Source organism: Nestor notabilis, unplaced genomic scaffold (genome assembly GCF_000696875.1).
Source record: "Nestor notabilis isolate BGI_N333 unplaced genomic scaffold, ASM69687v1 scaffold32160, whole genome shotgun sequence".
Classification (NCBI taxonomy): Eukaryota; Metazoa; Chordata; class Aves; order Psittaciformes; family Psittacidae; genus Nestor; species Nestor notabilis.
This window is the reverse complement of record NW_009912071.1, coordinates 2,907-27,544: the sequence shown is the minus strand read 5'-3', so window position 1 is coordinate 27,544 and position 24,638 is coordinate 2,907. Positions and strand designations below refer to the sequence as shown.

At 39.5% G+C, this 24,638-nt stretch overlaps 2 protein-coding genes across 2 annotated transcripts in view; one reads left to right on the top strand and one right to left on the bottom strand.

Annotated features, from left to right (window-relative positions):
* The window catches only part of CEP95 (centrosomal protein 95kDa), a gene marked incomplete at its 5' end in the record, with an annotated part of 15,134 nt that extends 5,739 nt beyond the window's left edge, over nt 1-9,395 (top strand). The window contains 15 exon segments of the mRNA XM_010017682.1: nt 1-62; nt 499-568; nt 1,222-1,268; nt 2,493-2,608; nt 2,932-3,061; nt 3,246-3,360; nt 4,079-4,248; nt 4,494-4,586; nt 5,095-5,245; nt 6,415-6,575; nt 7,041-7,115; nt 7,621-7,773; nt 8,836-8,982; nt 9,075-9,146; nt 9,219-9,395. The exon segment at nt 1-62 is cut by the window's left edge and continues 16 nt beyond it. Coding sequence (XP_010015984.1) covers nt 1-62; nt 499-568; nt 1,222-1,268; nt 2,493-2,608; nt 2,932-3,061; nt 3,246-3,360; nt 4,079-4,248; nt 4,494-4,586; nt 5,095-5,245; nt 6,415-6,575; nt 7,041-7,115; nt 7,621-7,773; nt 8,836-8,982; nt 9,075-9,146; nt 9,219-9,395 — 1,739 coding nt within the window.
* Nucleotides 9,396-14,662: 5,267 nt separating this feature from the next.
* Nucleotides 14,663-24,638, bottom strand: part of LOC104408161 (E3 ubiquitin-protein ligase SMURF2) — a gene marked incomplete at its 5' end in the record, with an annotated part of 11,707 nt that continues 1,731 nt past the window's right edge. The window contains 9 exons of the mRNA XM_010017671.1: nt 14,663-14,762; nt 15,029-15,104; nt 16,553-16,754; nt 18,167-18,287; nt 18,501-18,638; nt 19,085-19,263; nt 19,719-19,833; nt 20,091-20,194; nt 21,706-21,916. Coding sequence (XP_010015973.1) covers nt 14,663-14,762; nt 15,029-15,104; nt 16,553-16,754; nt 18,167-18,287; nt 18,501-18,638; nt 19,085-19,263; nt 19,719-19,833; nt 20,091-20,194; nt 21,706-21,916 — 1,246 coding nt within the window. The remainder of the gene's footprint in view (nt 14,763-15,028; nt 15,105-16,552; nt 16,755-18,166; nt 18,288-18,500; nt 18,639-19,084; nt 19,264-19,718; nt 19,834-20,090; nt 20,195-21,705; nt 21,917-24,638) is intronic.

Here is a 24,638-nt window from a genome sequence, read left to right as displayed (position 1 = left end):
TTCACAGCTCAGCCAGCCAGTCAGCTGCTTTGGCTGAGAGTCAAGGAGTGACCATTTCTACTGTAAGTAAAAACCTAAAAACCTAACATTTGATTATTATATATGTATTTAGATATATATATATTAGTAATCAATACTGCTTTCATTTTAAAACCTTCTACTGTACTTTCAGAGTGGGAGTAGCTGGTCTCTGAAGAACGCTTCTGAGTGTGTCAGGTTTTATCTTCAGTACAAAGAACTCTGGATTGTGGATTCATTCTTCACTGAGTGTCCAGAGAGGAAGTTTATTTGAGGAGTGTGTTTCCTTTATAGCTATATATACACATCACCATCATCAATGTAACTGCACAGTTGACAATATAGTAAACAATACTTCCAGTGATTTTTATTTATCTGTAAGACAAGCATTGATTTCCATACGGAGACAAACCTAATGTATGAACCTTCCTATCAGCACTCTGCTGAGCATTTATAGAAAACATTTGCTTTTTCTTTCAGCTTGAAAAGTCACTCACAGAAAAAGCTGAAGATGTTGCTGGTAGCCCTCCTCTGTCAAGGAAGATCCCTGGTGAGAGAGAGTTTTACTTTCTATAGGCTAATTCTGAAGGATCAAATGTTGCATTTCTCTTTATTAGCACTACAAGAAACGTGGGTTTGAAACTACGGATGGTTGTTTTCAATACAGCCACAAGTTCATATTTCTGTGTTTTATAGAGAAACAAAAATCAGTTACTTTTTGAGCTGTTCACTGTGCTAGAGAAAAATAATCTTTGTTCCCAGTTCGATTCCTGTCTTAATCCATTTATAAATGGGCCTATTCTTCAGAAATCTCTTCTAGTAGGTAACTCCCATGGCTGAGCTTATTCTGAGCAGAGAAACATGGACCAAACCAGCCCGTTTCACCTCTAGGAAAAAGCCATAAACTGCTATTGTAGAAAAGGTTTGCAGTCTAGTTTTGGGTACTTATTTTCCCTGTTGCCAGGGAAACCCTGCTTACCTTGCTAGTTTCCATAGCATTCCCATGACACTGAATGTTCAAAACTTGAGAAATTACCAAAATGAATGTCACAACTGTGTAACCACAGTTGCTTTGTCATTCTGTTCTCTTGGAATAATTTGGATTCCACAGGCATGGATCACATCTTTTTTCACTTGTTCTCCCCATTAGTAGGCACAGCGCAGTCTGTACCATCCACTAACACCTGTCGTCTACTTCTGCAGTGGGAGACAAGGTGGTGTCGAGTGATGCTGAGGACAATGTGGCAAAGGTAGAAGTTCCATCTTTACTTTACCTGTGGAAGTTAAGTCAGTATTTTTGGATTTCTGCTTGATTCTCCTGATGTCTTGTGGCACTTCTTGGCTTTTTTCCAAACCTGCTTTTGGCTTGCTTTGTTCAACATACAGTCAGTGATGGAATGTTCTTAGACTGACTCCATACAGTTTATGTAAGTCATGTGATTTCTTTCTGGAGGTGTTTAGCTACTCCAGTAGCTATGGAGTTCTGATTTATTACAACCAAGCAGTTACTATTTATCCTGGTTTTAATCAAACCAGGATACATTTATTTAATGTGTAAACCACATGAGTACAGTCAGGTACCTTCTCTGAAATGCATCAATATTCTAAATGAGTAAGAATTTTGGTTTTCTGGGGTTGTTCAGACTCCAATAAAATTCAGATTTTGCTCCTTCCTAAAGATCACGGAGCTGCTTGGCTACATTATTTAATTTTATTTCCTTTCACTGCCCTTTGCTTTTCAAAACCTGAGTAATGCAGAACCCCCCAAGCTGATCAGCAGATGCCGTTCTGCACTTGTAGAAACATGCCTGTCTGTGCGGGAAGTTCTTTGCTCTGGAAAACGCTTTTTTTTTCCCTTCTGCAACCACCAGAGGTACTCACAGACTTCATTTGTTCCAAGTTTGAACAGCCTTTACTTCTACATTGTCTGTTTAAAACATTCCCTGCTTAAAACTCATTTTCCATTGGTGTATTTGCAAGTATGTGCATGCCAACCCTGAATTACTCCACTTCGAACAGACAGATGACCAGGCAGTGCTAAAGAATGTAACTAAATGGCACAAGGACATTAGTGTTTTATTTTTGTTTGCTGTGAATTGCAGCTTAGTCCTATTCAGAGAGGCTCAGCTTACTTGCATTACTTGGCATTAGTCCCAGGCTAATGAGGTAGTATTTATACTACTACTATACGTAGTCATATAACTTAACCTAGATCTTGTTCTTCTGATTCAGTGGTTTAGCTGCAGATGATTCTTGAACTGATCTGTATTTTTGCTAGTATATTTCTTTAAGCATTTAATTCTCTGAAGCAAACTATCTTCAGTCAGGGATCTGGAGATATAACTACTTTTATATCTATATAATCATAGGGTTTTAAATTGTTCTATAAAAGCTGTTGTAGGAGCTCTCTACTTACACGATTTTTGAGCTTTACTGCGAAGATCTTAAATCTTAATTTACTCTTATTTTCTTAGGTTCCTCACATATCTGAGACTTCTGCATCTGCTTCCTCTTTACATCATAAACTCTCACTATATGCTGAAGAAGTAGAACACACTCCTGAATCCTGGTACCTGCCTAGAAAGAAAAGGCAAGTGCATTCTTTTCCAGTACTGAGCCAGACAAGCACTTCTGTCTTTGTGGCTGCCCGGGCCCCCCACCTGCCACCCTTAAGTAAGATCTCTTCTTCCTTCTTTGCAACTCAGTGAAAGATTAATCTTAACAGAGAGAGTTCCTGTTTCTCCTGACGTCAATATTCTTAACTATAGTTATAGGTATTTACACATTCAGCTTCTACTTAATGCTATAAAAGTGTGCTCACACAAACAGTGAACTGGAATTGTTTGTATGAGGTAATGCTTATCTTCAAGGTTTTTAAAATAGAAACAAATTCTCTGTTTTCTGTTTTAGCAGATATGAAAATTCTACCACAGATTCACTTGAAGAGTCTCATTCCCACAGAACAACAAAGGAAAAGCTGTCTGAGCAAGAGCTTCATGAAGTGTCAGAAAACATCTCTCACAGGCTAAATGAACTAGATTTAGTAAGTGAAAGCCTATTCTTTGTTTTATCTGAGCAATTTGGCCTTAGTTATGAGAGTGGAGAGAACAAGAATATAAACTTAATATTGATGAAAAGGAAATCTGCAGCTAACACCTGACCTCAGACATTTCTAAACTTTGAGTGAATTATTGAACATGACCTCCCCAAAATAATCTATCCAACAGATGTTAAAGAGAGCTTTGGGTGGGCACATCAGGGAGGAAGAGTTGCCAGATGAAGACAACCTATCTCAGCACAGTGACAGTGTCATGGATTATCGCCGGAGGAAAGCTGAGCGAGGTAATAATGATTCTTAGGCCAGCTGAGTATTAGGATAAAAGGAATATCTATAAGAAATTCCTTCTCATGTAAAGCTGCTACAATGAACTACTCATAGGCACCAAGTTATGTCTTAGATCTAAACCTGAGCAACAGTAACAATTACAATTAAGTTCTCATTTAACACTTAAATACCTATGGTAAAACTTCACTAAAAATACAAGGCAAACACAGCTGCAGTAAAAACCTGTACAGGCAGTGGCAGAGGGACAGGATACCAGCTCATGGGCAGGACTGTGGTTCTGAAATGAGGGCTGAACAGAGCATGTACCTGCAGGTGTCTTACAGACATTGAGCAGCCACCCTGTATGTACACCAGGCTATAAAGCTATCATGTAGCTTGATCTAATTCACACGTACAACATTATATTGCAAGATGAGGCTGTTTGTGACTGTGGCATATAGACAGTCTCTCACCTTGAGTTACCTTCAGTTGCCTTTACTGCTTTTTCCTTTCCCATCTTGAGCATCTCCTTACTATTAGAAAAGTCCCACAGTTTGTGATTTGGGGCAGGGATAATTCTAAAGGCAATGACTTGAACTTTTTTATGATTAATTGGTGATAAACTTTTTGACTCTTACACTGTGGAAAGATTTGACTGTGTTGGGGACTTCTTTCCCTTATATTTGGCTTTTCTTGTTTCAAGTTAGATACTCAGTGAATCACCTTTCCTTACAGACACACCGTATCTGAGCAGGCCACGATCCCTTTCTCCATCCTCACCCTCATTTCAGCATCAAATCTCTTCTAAGTTGGGAGATAAACCTTCCACTAATGGAACAGGCCCAATAAGGAAAATACGCAGCCAGTTGCAGAAAGAAAGGGATGAAAGAACAAAAAATGCAAAGGTAATTCCTCATTTAGAGCTTTTGGTCATTCTTACCACCAGTTATACTGGAAGCATTAAAACTGAATGCTCTTAATGGGAGCATCTGGCCTGCTTTAGTAATTTTGTACTGTTATGGCTGTAGACTACTGAGGAAAAGACTTAAACAATTTTGCAAAAAAGAGAATTTGAAGTGCAAGAAGCAAATGAGGAGGTTGTAGGGACTGATTATTTTATCTGAAAAGTCCTCTTGATTTTATTTTCTAGGTGGTTGCTAAAGCTTACGAAGATGAACTAAGAATTTACAAAGCCAGGGAGAGGCTCAGACTTTCCAAGCTCAGAGAAGTCACCAAGGAAATGGTCTGTGTTACACTCCGCTGACTGGGGTTTGGTTGCTCTTTTAAATTTGTCTAGATGATCTGAGCTGATACTTCTGGGTACAAAAACTCCTTGGGTTTGTGCAAGGATGATTCCCTAATGGTATGAACAAGACAGAGGGGTTTTTGCTACTTTCTTACATACTACTAGATCAGCAAAGAACCTAAACTGAAAAGCTCCGTCATACCAGTGTCACAACAATGTAGGCTGCACCGGCCCTTTCCACAGCCTTTGCAGAAGCAGTCCATAGGCTGCTGCAGGAGTGTTAAGTGCTGCAAAAGAGCTGAGGTTATGCAATAGTGAGATTTAACCTTTATTTGAACCCTGACCTGCATTTGGTGAATTCTGGCCTTCTGGAGAATCCAGTGCAGTATGTCCAAATTCTTACTCTGAAGTTTCAAAGACATTTAACTTCTGATAGCCAAACTCTGATCTATCAGTCTTTCCTTTCTCATACCTGTTCTCCATCTGTTTTACATCTGCTCCTAAGGAACAAGAATACAAAGAAAACATCTTTAAAGAACCTCCAAAAATGCCTCAGCCAGTGAAAGTTTATTCTAGAAAAACCACACCTCGGAATCCCAAATACAGCCAGTGGATTCCAAAACGAGGGACTGTGAAGCCAAAGCAAGCAGCTCCAAGTAAGAACTGCAAAAACTATACTTGGTGGAAAACTGGCATCTTTTGAAAGCATGGGTTGAACTCCAAGAACAAAGGCATCAGTCCAACGTATACCAGTCAGCTGTTGCATTTTCCCCTTCTTATGACCTCTATATGTCTGGATTTTTGTTAGGGAAGATAATGCTTTAAGTCAATGTAAATCACCAATGCACAATCAAAATGTGACCCGTTTGCTACTTCCTTAAAATCCCTTGGGATATTTTCAGTGCTTGTTTCCATTACTGCTATGCCTTTGCCTGCTCCACTATAGTCTGAGCTCAGGTTTTTTAGTGGTGGTTGTTTTTTCCCGAGCATGTATCAAGATTTAAAATCGAGCCTTTAGTGAGTGGGCTGATGCTGAGCCACGTCCAGGTAACAGAGCAGAACCTGTCAGTGGTGACCACCTTCCTTTCAAGTCCCTGCCACTGGGGTATTAACACTGACACTGGTTTTGCTGAGCAAGTGATGCTTCAACAACAGCCAACATGCAAATCACAGGCTCAGTTTGGTTAACATCATTGTCCATGCTTCTGTGTAGGATCATGGTATAATGCCCTACATCTGCACGTTGCTCTGGTACACTGCCTTTTTTTCAGTGTTTAAAGGGCATATACTTGGTTAATACCCATTTGTTTCATCTTCCATCATCTTTTCCTGCCAGAAAGATCAAAGATGTACCGGTAATGAGGTGGTTGCAAACCAGTTTTACACCTGTTTATTTAGCAATGACCTGGATGTGTCATTACTCCTGCTGTACTGGCATTATCTTAAGTTGCTGCAACCAGTGAGAGACAGATAAAAATCACTGGTTAGTGATGGTCAGAAGCATTTGAGGGAAGAAGGGGATACCCATCTTCACTGGACGTGGGGGAGGGAGGGAGGGAAATAATGCCTGAGCTATAAAAGCAATTTTTCAGCAGGGAAAAAAAACCCAAACCACCAATAAAATCGTGGGATTTCTCTGCTGTTGTACTCACAGGGTGATCTTGTGTCCTGCTGGGTTTAGCCTGACATCACAGCAGCAGCATGGTAGCTTTATATAGTGTTCAATCTAGAATGTTTCATAACTTAGGCTGACACTGTCTGGAAGAATTTACCACTAAATGTATTTTCCAGGAATTTATTGCTTACATCTGTCTTTACCTTGCAGTAAAAGTAAGGGGTGATGACCTCCTTCTTCAGCTACTGGAAGAGTTTCCCCACCTGCATATTTCCCGCCATACTATGAATAAAATGTGGCAGCAGCAGCTTGCACACACTGGACAAGTTAAGGCAGCTGCTGAAAGAAGCAGAGCAACACTCCAAAATGAAGTGAGCGTCCTTGTTCTTACCTCAAAGTGTCAGCAGAACAGTTAGCAGTCATCAGTGTGTACTGCATAATACAATAACAATAAAACCATCCTGACTCTCTATATGCAGTATAGATGGGGTGCATGCACATTCAAAGCACAGTGAAAGGATGTGTATCTGAGCTTAGCTAATTAAATAGGGGTGTATGTATCTAGACATGTGAGCAGAACTTTTTATCAGCCACCTAAATATAAAGTCCTTCTTTTATACTAGATGCTCTTGTCCTGCCTGGGATTGCTATTGCTTTTTATAACAGCATTTTGTAGGTTTGAGAGCTACTTCTGAACAGTCTGTTAGATATAAAAGTTGATTAACTTACACATGGTAACTCTAAACATGAAAAGCGAATCACAGCAGTGTTTAGAACAACACACAATGCCAGTCCTGCAGGGTGGTGAAAGTAAAGAACTTTTTTTAAACCTCCAGGTTCAACAAGCCCTGAAGAAGCACGAGCTGCTTGTTGCAATTATTAAAAAAGATCAAGACCATAACAAGAGACTGGTATGTTCTTTGAAGGGTATTTGTTACACAACACAAAAATCTCATGTGCTGGCTACTGCGTATTTCCTGGTCCACGAAAGCGGCTTTTTAGCTTATGATAATTTTATGCCTCTTGAGTAGCTGTGGTCTCAAAGCCATGTAATGTGTTTGCTGTGAGGCTGCTGAGGTCGTGGGAATGGAATATTATGATTACACTGTACTGTTGCGTTAAAAGTGCAAACAAATCCTAAGAATGTGCAAGGAGAAACTTGAGGCTCCTGGTGTTGCTGGTAACACCACCAGCTACCATGGCAATGCTGACTCCTTGATTACATAGTGCTCTTGATGCACTTTGCTAAATCAGTGGTCACTAAAGTTTTAAGCCATAAATGCAGTATAAGACTGGGGTAGAGAGAAAGTCCTTAATAAAGGCCCCTACTTATTCAGCAATGATTTTAACAAAGCTTTGCCTGCAGCAATATCTATTGGAGGCTTGGTGGTCTTACAGCTACTGTTTTCCATTTAGCAAGAACTTAAGCAACGCATCTGCAGACAGAAATGGGCCCAGAATAAAGTGCGAGAGAAACGCCAGCAAGTCGCTCGAGCCAGGAAATACTATGAAGATTACCGGGTTCAGCTGCGTGCCAAGATGATGCGGGCTAGGACACGGGAAGAAAGGGTAAGTACAAGATGTCTTGCTCTGCTAGTGTGGAATTGTTTTTGTTTGGCCTCCCGTGCTGAGGACCCGTAGTCTTGGTAGTTCACATAACTGTAGAAGTAGGTGGAGAGCAAGTGAAGTGAACAGAGTATAGGAACCAGGATTAAATGGTTGGTCAGTCAAGGCCATAGAGGAAAAGGCTCCTTCTCTGGAAACTGATACAGTTTAGAGCAAACTACTGTAAAACAAGAAAGGATGTTTTAGGGGTTAAGAGAGGGAGAGAAAGGATAAAGTATGGAAAAACAGGGCTGGTAACATGAGAAATTAGGGAAATGAGTTTTCAGAAACAGTAGGATTAAGAAGTTGTTCCTACAGTTACTATCCAAAGAAAACAATCTAAATCTTTAGTTAAGGAAACTGATCAAAAAAGCTTTGTTACCCACTTACGTTGTTTAAACAAAGCGGACTTTTTGACAGATATGATCTCTAATTAGGGCTGGACATCACAGCTAAGGAAAGCCAGCAGTTATTACACTGTGCAAGAGTAGATACACAATTCTCAGCTTTTAAAATAAAATGCCAGAAGTTTAATGCATAATCCACTATTAGTGATTTGAGAACTGTTTGCTTCAAGCTGTGCTGTAGCTGGTAAGTGTTCCTGTGTATAAATGGAAAGCCCGAGTACAGGCTGGATTTCTTGCTGTTGGATGAAGACCCTGATGTTAGACAACCCCAACCAGGGGGGGGTTGGAAATCACAGTGCCTGTTCGAAGATCCTGGCTTGCATTGCTGGGCTGTCTAATACACATTTGCTGTTCTAGCCCCTTGCTTAATCAGATGACTAAACTGACATGAAAGATTTATTTTATCTGTCATTTTCAGCTAACTGAGTAATGCAAATACAGCTCAGCTCTACCTGTCCCACCACTAGTAGGTACATAATTGTACTTTTTCATGGGCAGTGACCTATCTTCATGTGAGCACCATTCTGTCAGGAGATAAAGCAGCTGTAAATGTAAATGTAAATGTATATTTAGAAGTTTCTGGCAAAGTCTTAGGTTTCCTTTTTTAAATTGCTGGCAGATATTTAAAAACTTATTTGAAGAAGGCTTAGAAATTCAGAGGCAACGGCTGAAGGACCTGAGAGCATATGCCAAAGAGAAGCGTGCTGAGCAAAGGAGAGAGCATCAAAATGAGTTGGAGTCTATGGAGAACTATTACAAAGATCAGGTAAAGCTTGACCTGCATCAAAGACAGTTAATATTTTTTACACTAAAAGTCTTTCCCTTGATTGCTTCAACTCAAACACATGTTATGCTTAGTTCTCCATGCTAGCAGAAGCTTTATCTCAAGAACGCCAAGAAATCCAAGCCAGAGAGAAAGCACAGGCACAAGTAAGTATATTGAATTGTCTATAAATATCTGATCTTTCTACATGCTGTGGCTAATGTCTGTATTTTCTTTAGATGCTACAGAAAACAAAAAGAGAACTGAGATCAAGGATGGAAAAGGAAATACAGCAGCTGCAAGCAGCAATAATGCAAAGTGATGACGACACCTTTTTTCAAGAACTGGAAGCAGATAGACTCAAATCTAGACTTCAGATGGTTTCCTTTCAGTACAGCAGAAGCCAGTTCTTGTAAAACTTATGGTAACTATCACTGCAGTTCTCTCTGGCGAAGGGGATGAGAATCTGAGAGCTGCTCTAACAGGAAGATGGTGTGTTACTCTCTAAAATACCTGGTCTGTCACTTTGACATGTCAGAGGTGTAGCTGCTGCTATCTGGGTTCTCTACAGCACTTTTATGATCCCCAATAAAGGTTTTTAACTACTTTCTACCTTCTTAGCAAGGTTGGGCTCCACACGAAGGAAGTAGGATGAAGTCAGTGTGTTTTAGTGAAGTTATCTATCTTTGTGGAACAGTTAAATGCTGTCTCCTCTATGCTTGGGCTGGTTCTGTTGTTGCTGGAGTTGAAAAGCCACATTAACTTCATTAGCCACAAATTACTGGATTGGAAAGAAAAAGGAGATCTTTAAAAGAACATCAGTGGATCAAGTGTCCTCTGAAAGGACAAGTTAGAGAATGCCTGCAATATATCTGCTGAAAAATCAGTAATTTAAGTATACTAAGCAAGGGAGGGCTATTCTACACAAAACTATTGTTTGGTATTGCTGGCTTGTTAATGGCAAAGCACATGAAGTACTACTTGTATGCTACACATGTATTGAAAAAGTAGTTTGAAATAGAAAACAATGAAAATTCTTCTAAAGCAGTAAAATACAAGCTTCTGTGGGAACTGAAACACTGGTAGTTGTAGGCTCTGTAGGCACTTCAGTTGTTGGATTTCACACAGAGTTCGCAAAACTACATCAACCCATGTGTAAACAAGTCAAGTTTTGTTTCAAATGATCTCTTTCAGAATGGAGTGAAGAGTTCTTCTTGCTTAAAATTGCAGGTGTGAGGAGTGATATAAAAAGACTGGAATTAATTGCATCATCTATACAATACTTAAAGCTTACCATGCGCTGGTGTCTCTTTTGGAATTCATAATATATTTGGTGAATTAAGACTCATGCACTGGAAGAAAAAAAGCTAAGCAGGAAAAAAGCCCCCAGCAGCTGAGATGCTTCCTTTCCACATTAAATGAAACAGGCAGCGGTTAGAGCACAAAATGCCTCACTTAAAAACCACACAACAACAATCCTCCAGAAACCCACACCCTGAGTTTCTTAACAACCATTTCCAGGGAGTTGCTCTAAGCCAAGCTAAGTCAAAGCCTTTATCTAAGGGACAATATTTACCAGCTAAGTTAATCAAATTTAACAACTATTTACCAAATGTATTTACCTTTCTTCTTCCCTTAAGGAAGATGGGTTTAGCTTTGCTGAGTTTTGAGAGGAGACATCTGTTCACCAAAGCTGAGATAAAGTCCTTGCCATGTCACATGTACACCACTACATGAAAGCCAAAAGATGATTGTGTTTGACTAGCATACTTAGCACAATCCTGACTGCAGGTAACAGCACACAGCAAGACATCAAGTTTTAAGTATTTTCTTCTGAAACAAATCTGAGTTACTTAAAAATGATACTGTTACATTTTAAAGGAAATAATTAAGAAAAACTTAAAACTTTTAAAACCATTGATGCTGTGACAGTGCAAACAGCATACAATTTATTGCTCAACTTCTGCATGGGTACATACATTAAGTACTTAAAAACCATTTTATACAGATTTTTTTTTGTTAAAGCTCATGTAACAGCTGGGTGAAAATACAATGATACCAATGCTAAAACACTCTGTAATAAATACAATGGAAATGATAAACTAAGAACTGTCAGTTTGTGGAGGAGTAATTACACTTGTATAAACTAATTACAACTACAGACGAAGCTCTGAGGATGTGGCAGAGCCAGAAACCTACTACATAGTGTAAAGTACAACAAATGGCACCTGTTAACTATATGGTGCTGTTTAAAATCTGAAGCAGTCGGAGCATGCTACATTAAGCTGTATGATGCATACTTATGATAGAGAAGCAAAGCTTTACTTCCATCAATGCAGCCAGTTTAAACGCACCAGAAGTTGAATACAGATGTAGTGTTGTAGAACAAGGATTTAAAAATGGGTTGTGTGTTCTGGACTTTAGTACAACACAAAAATTTGGTACAAATAAAATCAGTTCAGGGAAACTGAAACTATGTGCAAAAAAAAAAAACCCCAAAAGATTAGAATACATACTGTACAAAGCACCATTACAAAACTCTTTACACCGAGAAATTAAATCCTCTGAAACTCACCTGTGTACTGTATATTTGAAATCTACAAAAGTCACTGTTCATAATTAAACATTCATCATGAAAAGCAACAGCATAAAACCATGATGTGACATCTCTCTAAAACAACTAAAGACTGCATAAAGTAAAACCCAGTAAGAGGGACACATTGAAATAAATATTCACATTAATCATGGGGTGAAAGTCCAAGGTTAAAATGCAATATTAGGCTTAGCACCTTTTTGAGGGGAAAGTAGCTGACATGACCTTGAAACTAAATTTTGCAAAGGAATCAACCCTTTAACATTTTCAGATAAACACCTGACTAGGTGATGAGGTGCTTTAGTTAAAGCTCTCAGTCATTATGAAGGTAGAAAGGCACTCAAAATACTTGGTATGATCATCCTCATCTGTCAGCTATGGAAGTCAAATGTAGATTTGTCTAGGTTTGCCTATAATATATTAAATTTACAGTATTCATCTGTGGCAGTTAAAAAAATTTCCCTACGCCAAACCAAAATGTTTGGTAGAACAAACAGATGTACTGCTAAGGCTGCTGTGAAAATGAATGGTGTTCATCAGCTGATCTAGTCTACGTTCTGCAGAGCTCATCTCCTCCCTCCTCAAAAATGCTTTTATGACATAAGGGTGGCCATAACCAGGCATTCAATATATTTACCAGCCTAAGCAGGCTGAAGGGCAGAAGGTTCCTGGGATGTGGGTGAGGATGATGGGTTAGGAGCCACTACAGAGACAGTCTTTAGATAGCACTGAGGTGAGCTGTCTGGTGCACAGGGAGCAGCAGCATAACCTCCCCCTTGAATCACCTACAGCATCCTGACGTCTCCCAAAACCTGGATCAAATCGGATGTTTTATGCCCAAGGAGGCTGCAGCCACAGCCTGAGCAACAGCAGGGAGGGAAAAATAGAAAACAAAACCCCCCAAAAATCACTTACAAAACCCTGGAGTATCCTGTGAGCAGTGGTTAAAGAACCTGTCTCTGTAGAGTCTCTGTGAATAGGAACTCACACATCTCAAAACCTTGCAGCAGGCAGGACGAGGTCTTTGGGAGTGTCCAAAGCAGTGGTCCCCAGCCACCAGCAGCAGCTCTGAGTAAGGAACATGCTGCACAACAACTACTTTGCTCTCCCAGGCAACCCCAAGAGATGTAGTTGTAGCTTCTCTGGTAACAGCATTACCTGAAGGGACCCCAGCTGCAGATGCCAAAGTACAAGCCATGAGTGCAACAGTCCCTTGAAATGAAGATAAAAAAGGGTCTGATATATTTCAAATCTGGCTGTCAAAACAAGTTTCTTGGCTTTACGTTTGCATCCCTAAGTAGCCTCATCTCTGCAGCCAGCCCCAAATGGGAAGCAAGTCTCTCAGAACAAACCTTCCAGCAACAGCTGTATAAAAATAAAATAATCAAATGAACATGTGGATTTGGCTCTTACCACAATTCTACAAAAGTAGTCCATTGCCTGCTATTCTAATACACAACATCCAGTAGTAGTTTACTCACTGTGGCAGTCAGATTTGGCAGAACAAAGTTAAGTTCAAGCTCCATAGAACAGACAGAAAATTAGCCAGTTCACTGTGTGACTTCCACTGCAAAAATGGAACAGCTTTTTACATCCCATTCTTTCAGCATTTTCAATACCCTTCTCATTGGCAGTGTAAAAATAGTGCAGATCTGATGATTAATTGTAACCTAAGTTACAAAAACACAACACTGATTGGAAAAAAACCATGCTCCCTACTCCAGATATTTGCACCACTGAGAGGAGAATGCCACCACCTCTTAAGCAGACTGATTTATCGACACACCGTGAGCAGATCATACAGATTTTAACTGAGAATTTCCACACTAACTTCAAAGTTCAGTTCCCTCTACTGGTAGTGCATTTTATTCCCCTTTGAAGAGATCAACCCATGTTATAATTCATATATATACTTACTTCCATCCCTACAATCAATAAATTATGTGCTTTTAAAACCTCATTTTCCGAAGCACATTACACACATTTCAGTTAATACACCATTTTTCCTTAGTTGTAACTTAAACCCAAGTGTCATGAGCAGCTGGACAAAGATTACAACATGTTTTACCTGATAAATCTTTAGCATCAACAAATATATAATGCGATTTGGCTGCATTCAAACAAACTTTGGTTGACTGGACAGGATGGGTTCTGAAACAAACAGCTGACAGGCTCCTGCTGTCAAACACCACCTCATCAGCATGCTTAAAAAGTTGAAAAACGCAGTGTTTAAAGTCAAAAGCAACAAAAAAATACTCTTGACAGACTTGTTAGAAAAATGCTGGTTTAAAAAAAATCAAAACATTTACTGTTCATTAAAAAAGGTCTATTCCACGTGGCAACACAAGTGCTGTACCAGATCCAGCATGTGTCACTCACACTAGAAACCTTAAGGAATCTGACAAGTGATATAAATAGGACCCCAAAACATCATATTTGTAATTCATGCTTGAAAAAAATACAAAAAAGCCCCCTGTGGTAACATTTACGTTGAATTTACATTGCAGAATATAATGTTTTACTGTAAGAAAATGCAGTTAACATGTAAGTGGCTTTAATTAAAAAGATTAATGATTCTTTCAGCCAATTTTATGCAAAGTTAGAATAATCCAAAATAGGGTTTTTTCTCCAAAAATAGCAGGTATAGATGCTGTTCAGTATCATACATTTAAAAGAGGCTGAAACGTGACTTGTACCGACTGCTGAAGTTGTGTCTTGGTATCTGAGAATAGAAATCAGGTAGGCAAATATAATAGATTACCTTTTACAAAAATAGTAGTAGTCTTTAAGTATAGAATACTGCTTAACTGTTGAAATGTAGGAAAAGTCAGCATTCTGTATGTTCAAGATATTAGTTTTTAATAGCAGCTGAATGATCCTGTGGCAGGAACCACAGAACCTATTTTCTTGAATTAAAAAAAAAATTAAAAATAAAAACAAAAATTCCAAAGTTGTCCTTTCCCTCCCAGTGTCCGAGTGTAGAAAAGGGAAAGTTTTCCTGTATTTCAAGCATTTCTTGAGTCTTGGCTGAGGGAAGGGCTTTCCGGCTGACAGGCGTATAAATAGAGTCTCAGGTAAGGCTGTGAAGGGTCATTCCACAGCAAACCCACATGTTTCTTCAATGGCAGTTAGCAGCTTCTCATACAACTTGTCATAGCTTTCATAAGGAGGAATGTCTATTCGGTTAAAGCTGTGGAAAGACAGCAGGAAAGGTTCAGTTACTGGGAACTTAAAGCATCACCTGGCAAAGTTGTTATACTGGAAACAACGGCAAAGCAACGCTTAGCAAGGCCAGAGCTTCATCTAAATAAAAGCAATCTCTACTTGTCACATCTTTACTACTCTAATTGGAGAGCATTTATTATGTCAGAAAAGGAGGGGAAGAAAGAAATTTCTGGAGACAATAAATTGGCCTTGATCTACAGATCACAACAAAAAGACCTGAAAAAGTCTTACCAGGTGTGAGCTTTCGGCAAATTGTTAGTGCTGGCATCAATCTGGTGTATTGTGAATAGTCGTGGGCCTGCAGCACCTGAAAATCCAGAAAAGACCTCTACGGCTATCGTGTTGCATAATATGAAATGTCTTTGCTGCACTGCAGCAACAACAGAGTAACTAAAACCACAAAAGAGAGAAGCTACAAAACTGAAATCATAAACAGGCAGAAGAAAACCCTTAAACTTACCATGTCTGTCAGAGATTCCTCCCCTCCACCCACCCACAATAACCATGCAGTTATTGAAATCACTGCAAGATAAACAACAACAAAGCACTGATAGGGAGGAATAAAACACCTGGTTTACTCAGTGCACTATGTAATTCTACACTTTTTAATTTAACTTCTCTCACCATTCCTGAAGAACAAAATGTATGCAGTCCCCATTTTATAAAGCAGGACTTGAGGAGTAGCCAGTTCCAATCAAATTCCATAAGGGAGTCACAATACCAACCATGACAACCTTTGTGTTCAGGCTTTGTTTGCTCACAGAAATATGTTTTACTAGAATAATCATACCCAAACTTGCTGTGCAGATGGTGTTAAACTGGTATTACTTCAATTACCCTGCTCCAAACAGCTCACTCTGCACAGTAACAGCGCACACATCAGTAGTAGGGTTAGTATTACTTGTAACTGTTCTGACAAGGGTAGACAAGTACACAGTTTGACACAAGTCCAACACACTTATGACTTCAAGTACCACACTTTGCTTAAAGTAACTAAGGTCTTAAAAGCCCCAATATTTCTGAGCTTCTAGTACTCCTGAACATTTTAGAGCTCAGGAAAAAGAAAATGAGGGCTTCTATCTGATAATGAAGGGATAATTAAGAGGAAACAGATTTCTAGATCAACTGGCTTTTGTGTTCTGATGGTCCCTTCTACCTGTTAAGATGGTTTGTGATCAGTGTTTCCCCTGGGCAGTTTTCTCTCATCTTGTGAGAGGGTTAAACAGGGTATCTATGCTGTTAACAGAGCTCCTATGACAGATACCCAGAGCTCTGAGGAAAAGTTCAGAAGACAGGCCAGTAATTAAGGTTACTGCTTCTGATGTCTGGGCTGCCTGTGACTATGTCTCTTACAACAAAAGTAGTCAGTGCTGAAGCGCCTCTGCTGTCAGAATCACAAGACTGCATGTCGGTGTGTTCTGGTCCCAGAGCTGTATGGGTGACAGGGATTTGTAAAAGACTGAAATTAAAAACCAGGCTTCTAGAAAAAAAGCTGTAAGGACAGCACCAAGATCTCCACCGATCAGAATTTCCTGCCAGAGAAGGAAGTGCAAAACCGAAACAAAGGAACTATGAACAGCTGAATAACAAGGTGATAAACAAACACACAAACCCCACTATTTGTGATTGTTATTCACCAGACCATTAAAAATCACCCTTCCAGCCAACCAGCCTCTTTTTCAGCTAATGTTTCTGGGATGTGTCCTATTGCTTCCTCCAAGTACAAGCATTTGCAGCTACTTCCGGAGCAGTTACCTTGTAGTGCCTTGAAGCCCTGCAGAGGCACTCGGGATGAGCCAGTCACAAACTGGAGCAGTCGCGCTCTCCTCTCTTCATCAAAGAACTCCACAGCTTTCCAGAACCATTTCACAATGTTGCTGTCTGGGGTACAGTGTTTTAACCTGGTGTTTGCCTTCCAGTCATTAACATCGATTTTTCCCAGTCCACAGATGATGAGCTGGCAGTTCAAAATACAATGAAATATTTCATCATTCATCAATGTAGAACTGGTTTTGGAGGTAGCCAAATGATGCATTTTGAAACATCAACTGATTTTATACCAAAGGTAAATTGTAACCTCTCGTTAATCTTAAGCGATGCTGGAATATAACTTTTTTATTTTAACCTTACCTTTGTACAAAAACCATTTTTCAAATGGCCTCAGTTAAAATTTAACAAAAAAAAAAAAAATCAATTTCATAAGCTTTATATGAAAATGTCTTGATCTGTCAATTAAATAACAAGCACAGATTCTACCCAAGTAGGAAAGTGCACGCATAATTCCCATCTGATCTCAGTATTTCTTTCTGGAGCATAGCTAAGGGTACAGTTTGGCTGGTCCAACCCCAAAAGTAATCTTGTTCTTGTCATACCATACACTTAATACAAATCACTCTTCTTTCCTGATGAAGAGCTTTCAGCACGTCTAAAATGGAAATCCACAAAAGCTCAAAAGCTCCAAAACGGATGCGATTATGAAGACATTTTCTCATAACTGAGAACACTGGACCTTCCCCTTTCTTATTTTGCACCTGCAAAATGATTCTGGGTTAACAGTATGGCTGGTTCACTGTATTTGAATGAGAGTATCAAAGATAAAAGAAAAGCAATCACTGACATTCTAGGGCAGAAGAAAGCATGAATAATTTATCTTGTGGCCATTTTATATGGCAAACCCCTCAGCTCCACAGCGAACAGACTATATATTAGATTCCCATTTTAACAAGTTCAGCATTTGCCTTCAGAGAATATCATTTGGACGGTTTGGATCTTGACATGATGTAGCACATTTGTCAGTGACAGCACCAGACAGCACCTTTCCTCTTGCTGTATTTACAGGGCCAATTTAGTCTGGCATAGCTCAGCTCTGCAAAACCGCAGAGCTGCCTGACACCAAAGGCAGTGCAGAGCACTGGAAGGGCTGGGAGCGAGCGGTGGGAGGTGGAAGGGACTGACAGACTATTTTCCTGGCAGCACTGAATTTAGTGTCATGAAGCAGCGCTGTGAGAAACACATCCACCACCTCTGCTGGAGCAGCAGTCTCTGAAACCATCCGCAGCCTCTGCAGACACTTCTCTGGGGGTTCAACTGGGTTTCAGGGCCGGGAGAGGTCTCCTCTCCGATCACTTCTGCAGTTGCTAAGAAATGTCACCTTGAGGAACACTCTCGCAGCTCTCAGTAGAAGGCACACGCAGGCTCAGTGATGGCCTGACCTGGTAACCTCTTATGCTAATTTTATGTCTTGCAACAGTGCACCTGCAGCCCCCTAAAGCACTGGGGACACAACTCTGCATGTTACTCAGTCTCTAAAGAATGCCTCAGGCTTTTATTGTTACACTTGACGACATAACGTAACATTAGTGGACTGACCTCTAACTCCTTCTCATCGAATGTCTTCAGCAGATGTTGTGGGATTACTTCATTAAATCCCTTCTGTAGAGCCAGAAACTGAGCTTCAATTCCTCGTAAAAAACGCCAGTTTACATAAAGTCTGCAAGCAAGTGCAAAGTGGTTTTGTGAAAGATGTGCTCAAACACAATCAAGCCAACAATTTATCCAGCCCCCAAAAATGGCCTTGCTGACAGGAATACACCCACCACCACTTAGGAAACACCCAACTGTCAATTGGGTGTCAATTACTTCAAGTAAGTAAAAGTTCAAAACAGAGAAAATACAAAAAACTTTGGGAAAGACATGAACGTACCTGACATATTCCTTTTTGTTGTCCTCTGTCACAGGGATGCTTTTGCCATTGGGTTTCAGTTCATGCTGAATAATTTCCCCATATGCATTGTGTTCTACACAAAACGTGTGGTCCAAGACTCCTGTGATATCATTCTCACTGGTGGAAAGGAATAAGCAAGTGACTCAGTGAAAACATATTCTGCAAACATATTACAGCCAGAATTTACCTGTCAGACATCACAACTCAGTTTTTTCAACAGCATTTCAAATTACTGCTTGGAAGCAAAAGGTGAAAATACATTTTTAATAGGTTTTATTTTTAAAACCAGTGTCAAAGTTTCAAATTAATATTTTAATAATGTTTTACTGGTAATAATAGGCAAAATTAACAGATCAAAATTTATTAACTCCCCTCTGCCCCCCAAAAACCTTGAGCATGTTAAACCTTAAAGAAGTTGAATCGTACAAGAAACATACTTCTTGTATCTTCCTGAGCAGAAGATGAGAAAACACTCAATTTCTTTTCACCTAGAGTTAGGAACATTATCAAATGCTAACCAAGACACAATTCTAACACTGTAGGACGCAACAGATAGTACGTACAGTATCCAGACTAAGCTGTTATGAAGATCAGGGTCGACCAATTCCATGTCATCCAAAGTAATTGGCTTCCCTAGCAACTGCTTATAGAAAGGCAACGTGAAACCCCCATCGATATAGTGTCCATGAAACACAGCCATCCCCATGATCCGTCCGACAAAATGGAAATAGGATAAATGTTCCTAGAACAGGAAGAAGAGACTGAGCCATTCAGCTAAATAAGACCTCCAGGTTATAGCTGCTGAATATGAAATAGAATTTCAATAGAAAAAGACAAGACAAAAAAGAGAAGGAAAAAACAACCAACCAAGAAAACATATCCAGAGCTTTTTGGTTTGTTTGGTTTTCTGCACGACACATTGAGTATATTGCTTCCAGTCCAGAATCAAAGAAAAAGAATCAAAATAAATGTAATTTCTCCCACAGGAAACATAAACTGACATCTTACAGAAGATTAAGAACACATTTCAGAAGTTTCTTTGATCAGTATTAAATAGAAATTATCATATTATTGCACAAAATCAGTCTCCAGCAATACTAATGTGAGAACTGGGTTCCTAAGCCTAGAACACTCTCCAGATGTATTTCATTTCTAGTCATAAAATGATCATTACAGAACTCATGTCACCAGTCATACCGGGTTGACTGCAGAGTCCGGGTTGATTTGCAGCGTGTAGATATCATCTCGGGAATATTGGAAGAGACCGTAATATGGATTCAACATTTCATGTGACAATAGGTAGAGCCACTCCCTGAAGAAAACAAAACAATTCATTGTGTACTTCAAACAAACGCATTCTTGCACTGAGAGTCTTTTCAAAACCATGAGATTTTTTTAATCTTACTGTTAAACATCAATGTGGAGGAAGTTCTCTCTGAACATTCTGAGATAAGACTGAAATCAGAATTATTTTTACTTGCTGATACAAAGCTGGCTTAGGATTCAAAGCATAGTGTGTAGTTGGTAGGGTTGGGGTGCAGCGGAAGAAATAGAGGACTAACTGTTTACCTGGCGACACCTCCATAATCAAGGCCTTCCTCCCCACGAAACTTTATCATTAATCGCTTCCACAGGTCTTTTGGCCTCATCTTCATGACTTGCCTGTAGGATTCCTGTAAACACGTAACACTTTGTTTTATTAACTGCTATTTACAGACAAGAAACTGCTACTGTTTATTAGAAATGGAGTCTCAGACTCCGAGTCAAATGCTGTTGAAGGGGATACTATTTTCCTACATACTAACCAGTTTCTCAGATCACAGACTGCTATTTAGTTTTCTACAACTGTGATAAACCTTGTCAAATAAAACTGATAGATGAGTAGAACCACCTCCTGCTAAATTTCCAGAGGTGCACAGTGATCAGAACATTCTCTCTCTCATTCTCACATTAACTGTCAAAAAGTTAAAATCTGGGTCAGTAAACTTTTATTTTGCAGTCTGAAAAGCCAGAAGTGGGACTTCTACTCTGCGTATAACCCATGCGCAAACCTTCAAGCAGCATTTTTAGAACAGAGGCATCAATGCCATCCCAGTAAGTCTGCAGAATTATTCCTCCATCAGTAAAGCTTCACCAAAACATAAATAGAAAGCTGAAAGAAGCAAAACAAATGCTAATTTCCAAAATGGAATTAACTAAAAATGTCTAGTTTTCATTTATGCTTCGTGTTGGTGCCCCGATCTCTGGCTTTGCAGAACGGAAGAGGTAGGTGTGCCGGGGACCCAACGTACTCCATTTAGTTTTCAGAACAAGAACATAATGATTTTCACTGCTGTACAGCAGCCTTTCCTCTCTTTCTTTAGTTGATTATGAACTGAATTGACTGTCTCCAAAGGGAAGACCAACACATATCTTTCTTGGCTGGAAAAACTGTGACAACACAGCAGGGCTATCCAATTTGTGGGTGGGGTGAAAATGCAACAGGGATGGGTGGGATAGGTGATAAAGTTCTCAAGAGGACAAACTGTTCTCCAGAAAAAGCCAGTGTGTTATAACTGTGTTCAATCAATTCAGCAGAATTATACTACTGAATAATGACACACCAAATAAAATGCAGATATCCCACTGTGGCCATCCTTGGCATTCAGAAGCCTAGAAAATTCATAAAACCGGTCTGATTTGGGGGGGATTAATTTAAAACAATCAACTGGAATTGAGATAGATGCCAAGTAATCCAAACTCCAAAGATGCCTGCTATTCAACAGTAATTTTTCTTAAATTACAATAGATCAAAGATCACTAATAATTGTTTGGGTTTCCATTTGTAAGAGTCCCTCTGTAACAGACATGAGTGTTCTGTTCAAGGAAGAAGCGAGACAGTATCTTCAAATACACGAAGCGCTTGAACTCATTCCTCAGTCCTGACACAGTCTGTACGTTTCCAGCCACAGGGAAAGCTTTCCTCAGTTTGATTCTTATCTACAGGGTAAATACATCTACTTCAAGCACACGACCGTTCTTAACATCCCCTTGAAATATTTCCTCTTCCCATTCGCCACTGGTAAAACTCCAGCTTTTATTCCAGACATCAAGATTTCATCTAACTGAATGACTTCTTTAGATGGTTATGAACAACCCTCCCCATCCCCTCGAAGTTAAGAAACGGGTCAAATTCTCAAATTACCTCAAAAATCTCTTCCCTGGAGACCTCGATACGACAATGGCCAGCTTGAGGTTGCTGCTGTGACAGCTCCTGCCTCAGAATCTTGAGCTTCTGCACTAGGTCTCGCTTGTACTTCGGCACAGTCAGACACTCTGCCTCATCTGGGAGCTGACACAGGGACACTACCTGCTGCTGCTGCTGGTGCTGCTGATCTTTAAGTTGATTCTGCCGGCTATAAACAAACACAGCTGTTTGCAGATATTCAAGTCAAACATCCCCTCTTTTCTTCAGATGTTTCTTAGAGGTTAAGTCTTTGTAACTAAACTACTTTCAATTTACTATGATCATTACTGTGATTACACTAAAAACATCCAGGCGCGGTAAAAAATAAATTCAGAGAGATTTTATCCTGACCAAAGACATATGCTTCTGTCTTTCTTGGCAACTCTCAGTTGTTTTTAGGGCTTGTTATTTCTGTTAGTACTACTCTACAAAGTATGTAAAAGGTTACGGCACTGTATAATAAGGTATTATCCATATGATTTTACTACTAAGCTGCTGACACTGAATTTCTCAGATACCATTTCCATATTTCCTTTGCGTGTTTTGCCTTCCTCCATTTTAAAATTCAGGGATCTGCCAAACACCATGCCTCTAATCTACAGTCAATACCATAGTCTGTTTGAAATGGCCTGTCTGAGAAAGAGTAAGCTTACAAAAAGATGTTTGTACTGGCAGCTTGGCAAGGACCTTGTCCCTTGTACCTGGCCTAGTCTGGACCACAGGAATGTGGGAGTTCGCCTGTAACTAATTGGCACAGATAAACAAGTATTTTTACTAGCAAGTCTAAGAGATTTTGTAAATCTAACTTCTGACCAGGAAAAGTAAACGAAGCGGGTTGCAGAGATGTCCTCTTGTGTTGTTTCTTGTACACCCTAAGTGGATATTTTTATAGCTTTTGAGTATGGCATTTCCAAGCACCACAGGATAAAAGCTGTATTTTACCTAAACCACGAGAAGAATATCTCTGTGTGGAACACATGCGAATACCCTAAATTTATTGGATAAATAAGAAAGGTTACAATTCAGAATGTTTTCCAGTAGAATGTCAATAAATTGGTTTTTCAGCATCAAAGACCAAAAAATATGGAAGCAAGCACAGTTTTAATGTATTTTAAAATTTCAGACTATTGTCTGTTATGTAACAAGGTCTACCAGAAAGCTCTCCTGGCCAACCAAAACTCACCTCCAGCAGGCTTTCACCACAGGAACATTCAGAACTGGCTATTAAAAAGGGGTGGGGGTGTTCCCAGTTTGCCTTGTGGTTCTGAACAGCTATTCCCTTCTTTGCAAACCTTCTATTTAAAGCAATTTTGCACAAGCCACCCTCAAGGGAAACTAAACCAGGTGACCAGGAAATCTTTATCAGTAGTCTTACAAGCCTAACATTTAGGAACCCCTGCAATGGCACACACTGTAGATCACTTCAGCAACAACTCAAAGCTGAGGATTAATAACACCTCTTTACTCCTGGTCTTTAAGAAGGAATAATGCACAGAAATCCTGCTTTGTTACTATCTCCTAGGATGCAGAACTTCCGAAGACAGCTTAAACAATGTTGTTAGTTTCACAGTGTTTTGTTGTTTGCTTCGGTTGTGTTGGGGGTTTTTACTTACTTTATTTTTTTAAGTAAGGACACATTATTTTTAAATAAGGATACCTTAACATTAGTTGCAAGCTGACCATGTTTATCTTACAATAAACTACAGTTATTTTAAGTCATTCCCGAGAAACCAAGTCATTATAACAGTTTAGACACACACTCGATGTGGTTCCAGAATGTGTCTCTATGTCATTTGTGCTACATGCATGGTAATTTCTTTTCACTTGTGATTAGCTTTAAAGATAAATCTCCCTTAAAGTATTTACGTGATATACAAACTAAAGCAAAACTCATTGTTCCATCTTCTGAACTTTCTAATTCCGGAACTATGAGCATGTGAAAACATTCCCTGTATATGCCTACCAGGAAAGGTCAGAACTATATACTGAAGTGAGCAGACGTTCATACTACCTTTAAGGGTAAAAAAGACACAGTCCCCTAAACACAAAGCTCTGGCTTAAAGAAAACGTAATCCCCGAAATGAGCATGAACTTAAGATCTATGCCTCAAATGAAACCAATCTAAAATAGGGCAGTACTAGAAGGAGAAAAATAAAATGCCTTCCTCCATATTGGACTAAAAATAATAAGTTCAGCATTAGCTAAACAATCTGCAGTGCTTAAGAGTAATTAAATCTAATTTCTTAGTTTGTTTTCACAGCTGAATGACTACACTCCACTCTGTACAGTGCTTTAAGGAAGTAGCTAAGTACCTTTCAGGTGTCAGAACCATCAAAACCTATCACAAACTCCTGGCTAATATTTTAAACATTCGAACTGGGTAACAATTTGATTATTTTCATAACCTATAATGTCACCACTGGAGAAACAAACTGCTTTACCCAGCTCCATAGAAAAGCCAGTATCACTGAGAATGAACTTTTTATTATGCCTTTGGACCTCAACCGCTACCCCAACCAAATACTAGACTTACTTATCAAATAATTTACAATGTGAGGGGCCTAAGGCAAACTGCTTTTGTCTTTTTGAAGGAACAAATAAGGAGGTGGGTGTAAGGGGATGGTGGGTGAAGCTTTCACATATCCTGTTTGGTGCAATAAAAGAATAAACACCAGAAGAGATTTATCAGGCAGCAGACTTTGCTGATGACACTGTTGGTTGAATTTCTGAAATCCTTCCCTAATGAAAGACAGATGTACAAATGAAAATCTTCAGCACACTGCAGCAGTACTTTAAAGAAATGTAGAAATGGTTCTGTGATTCTGGAACTTGAAAATCCGACTGGATTTTCCAGGTAACAAAGCTAGCTATGGATTTGTCCTCCACTACAC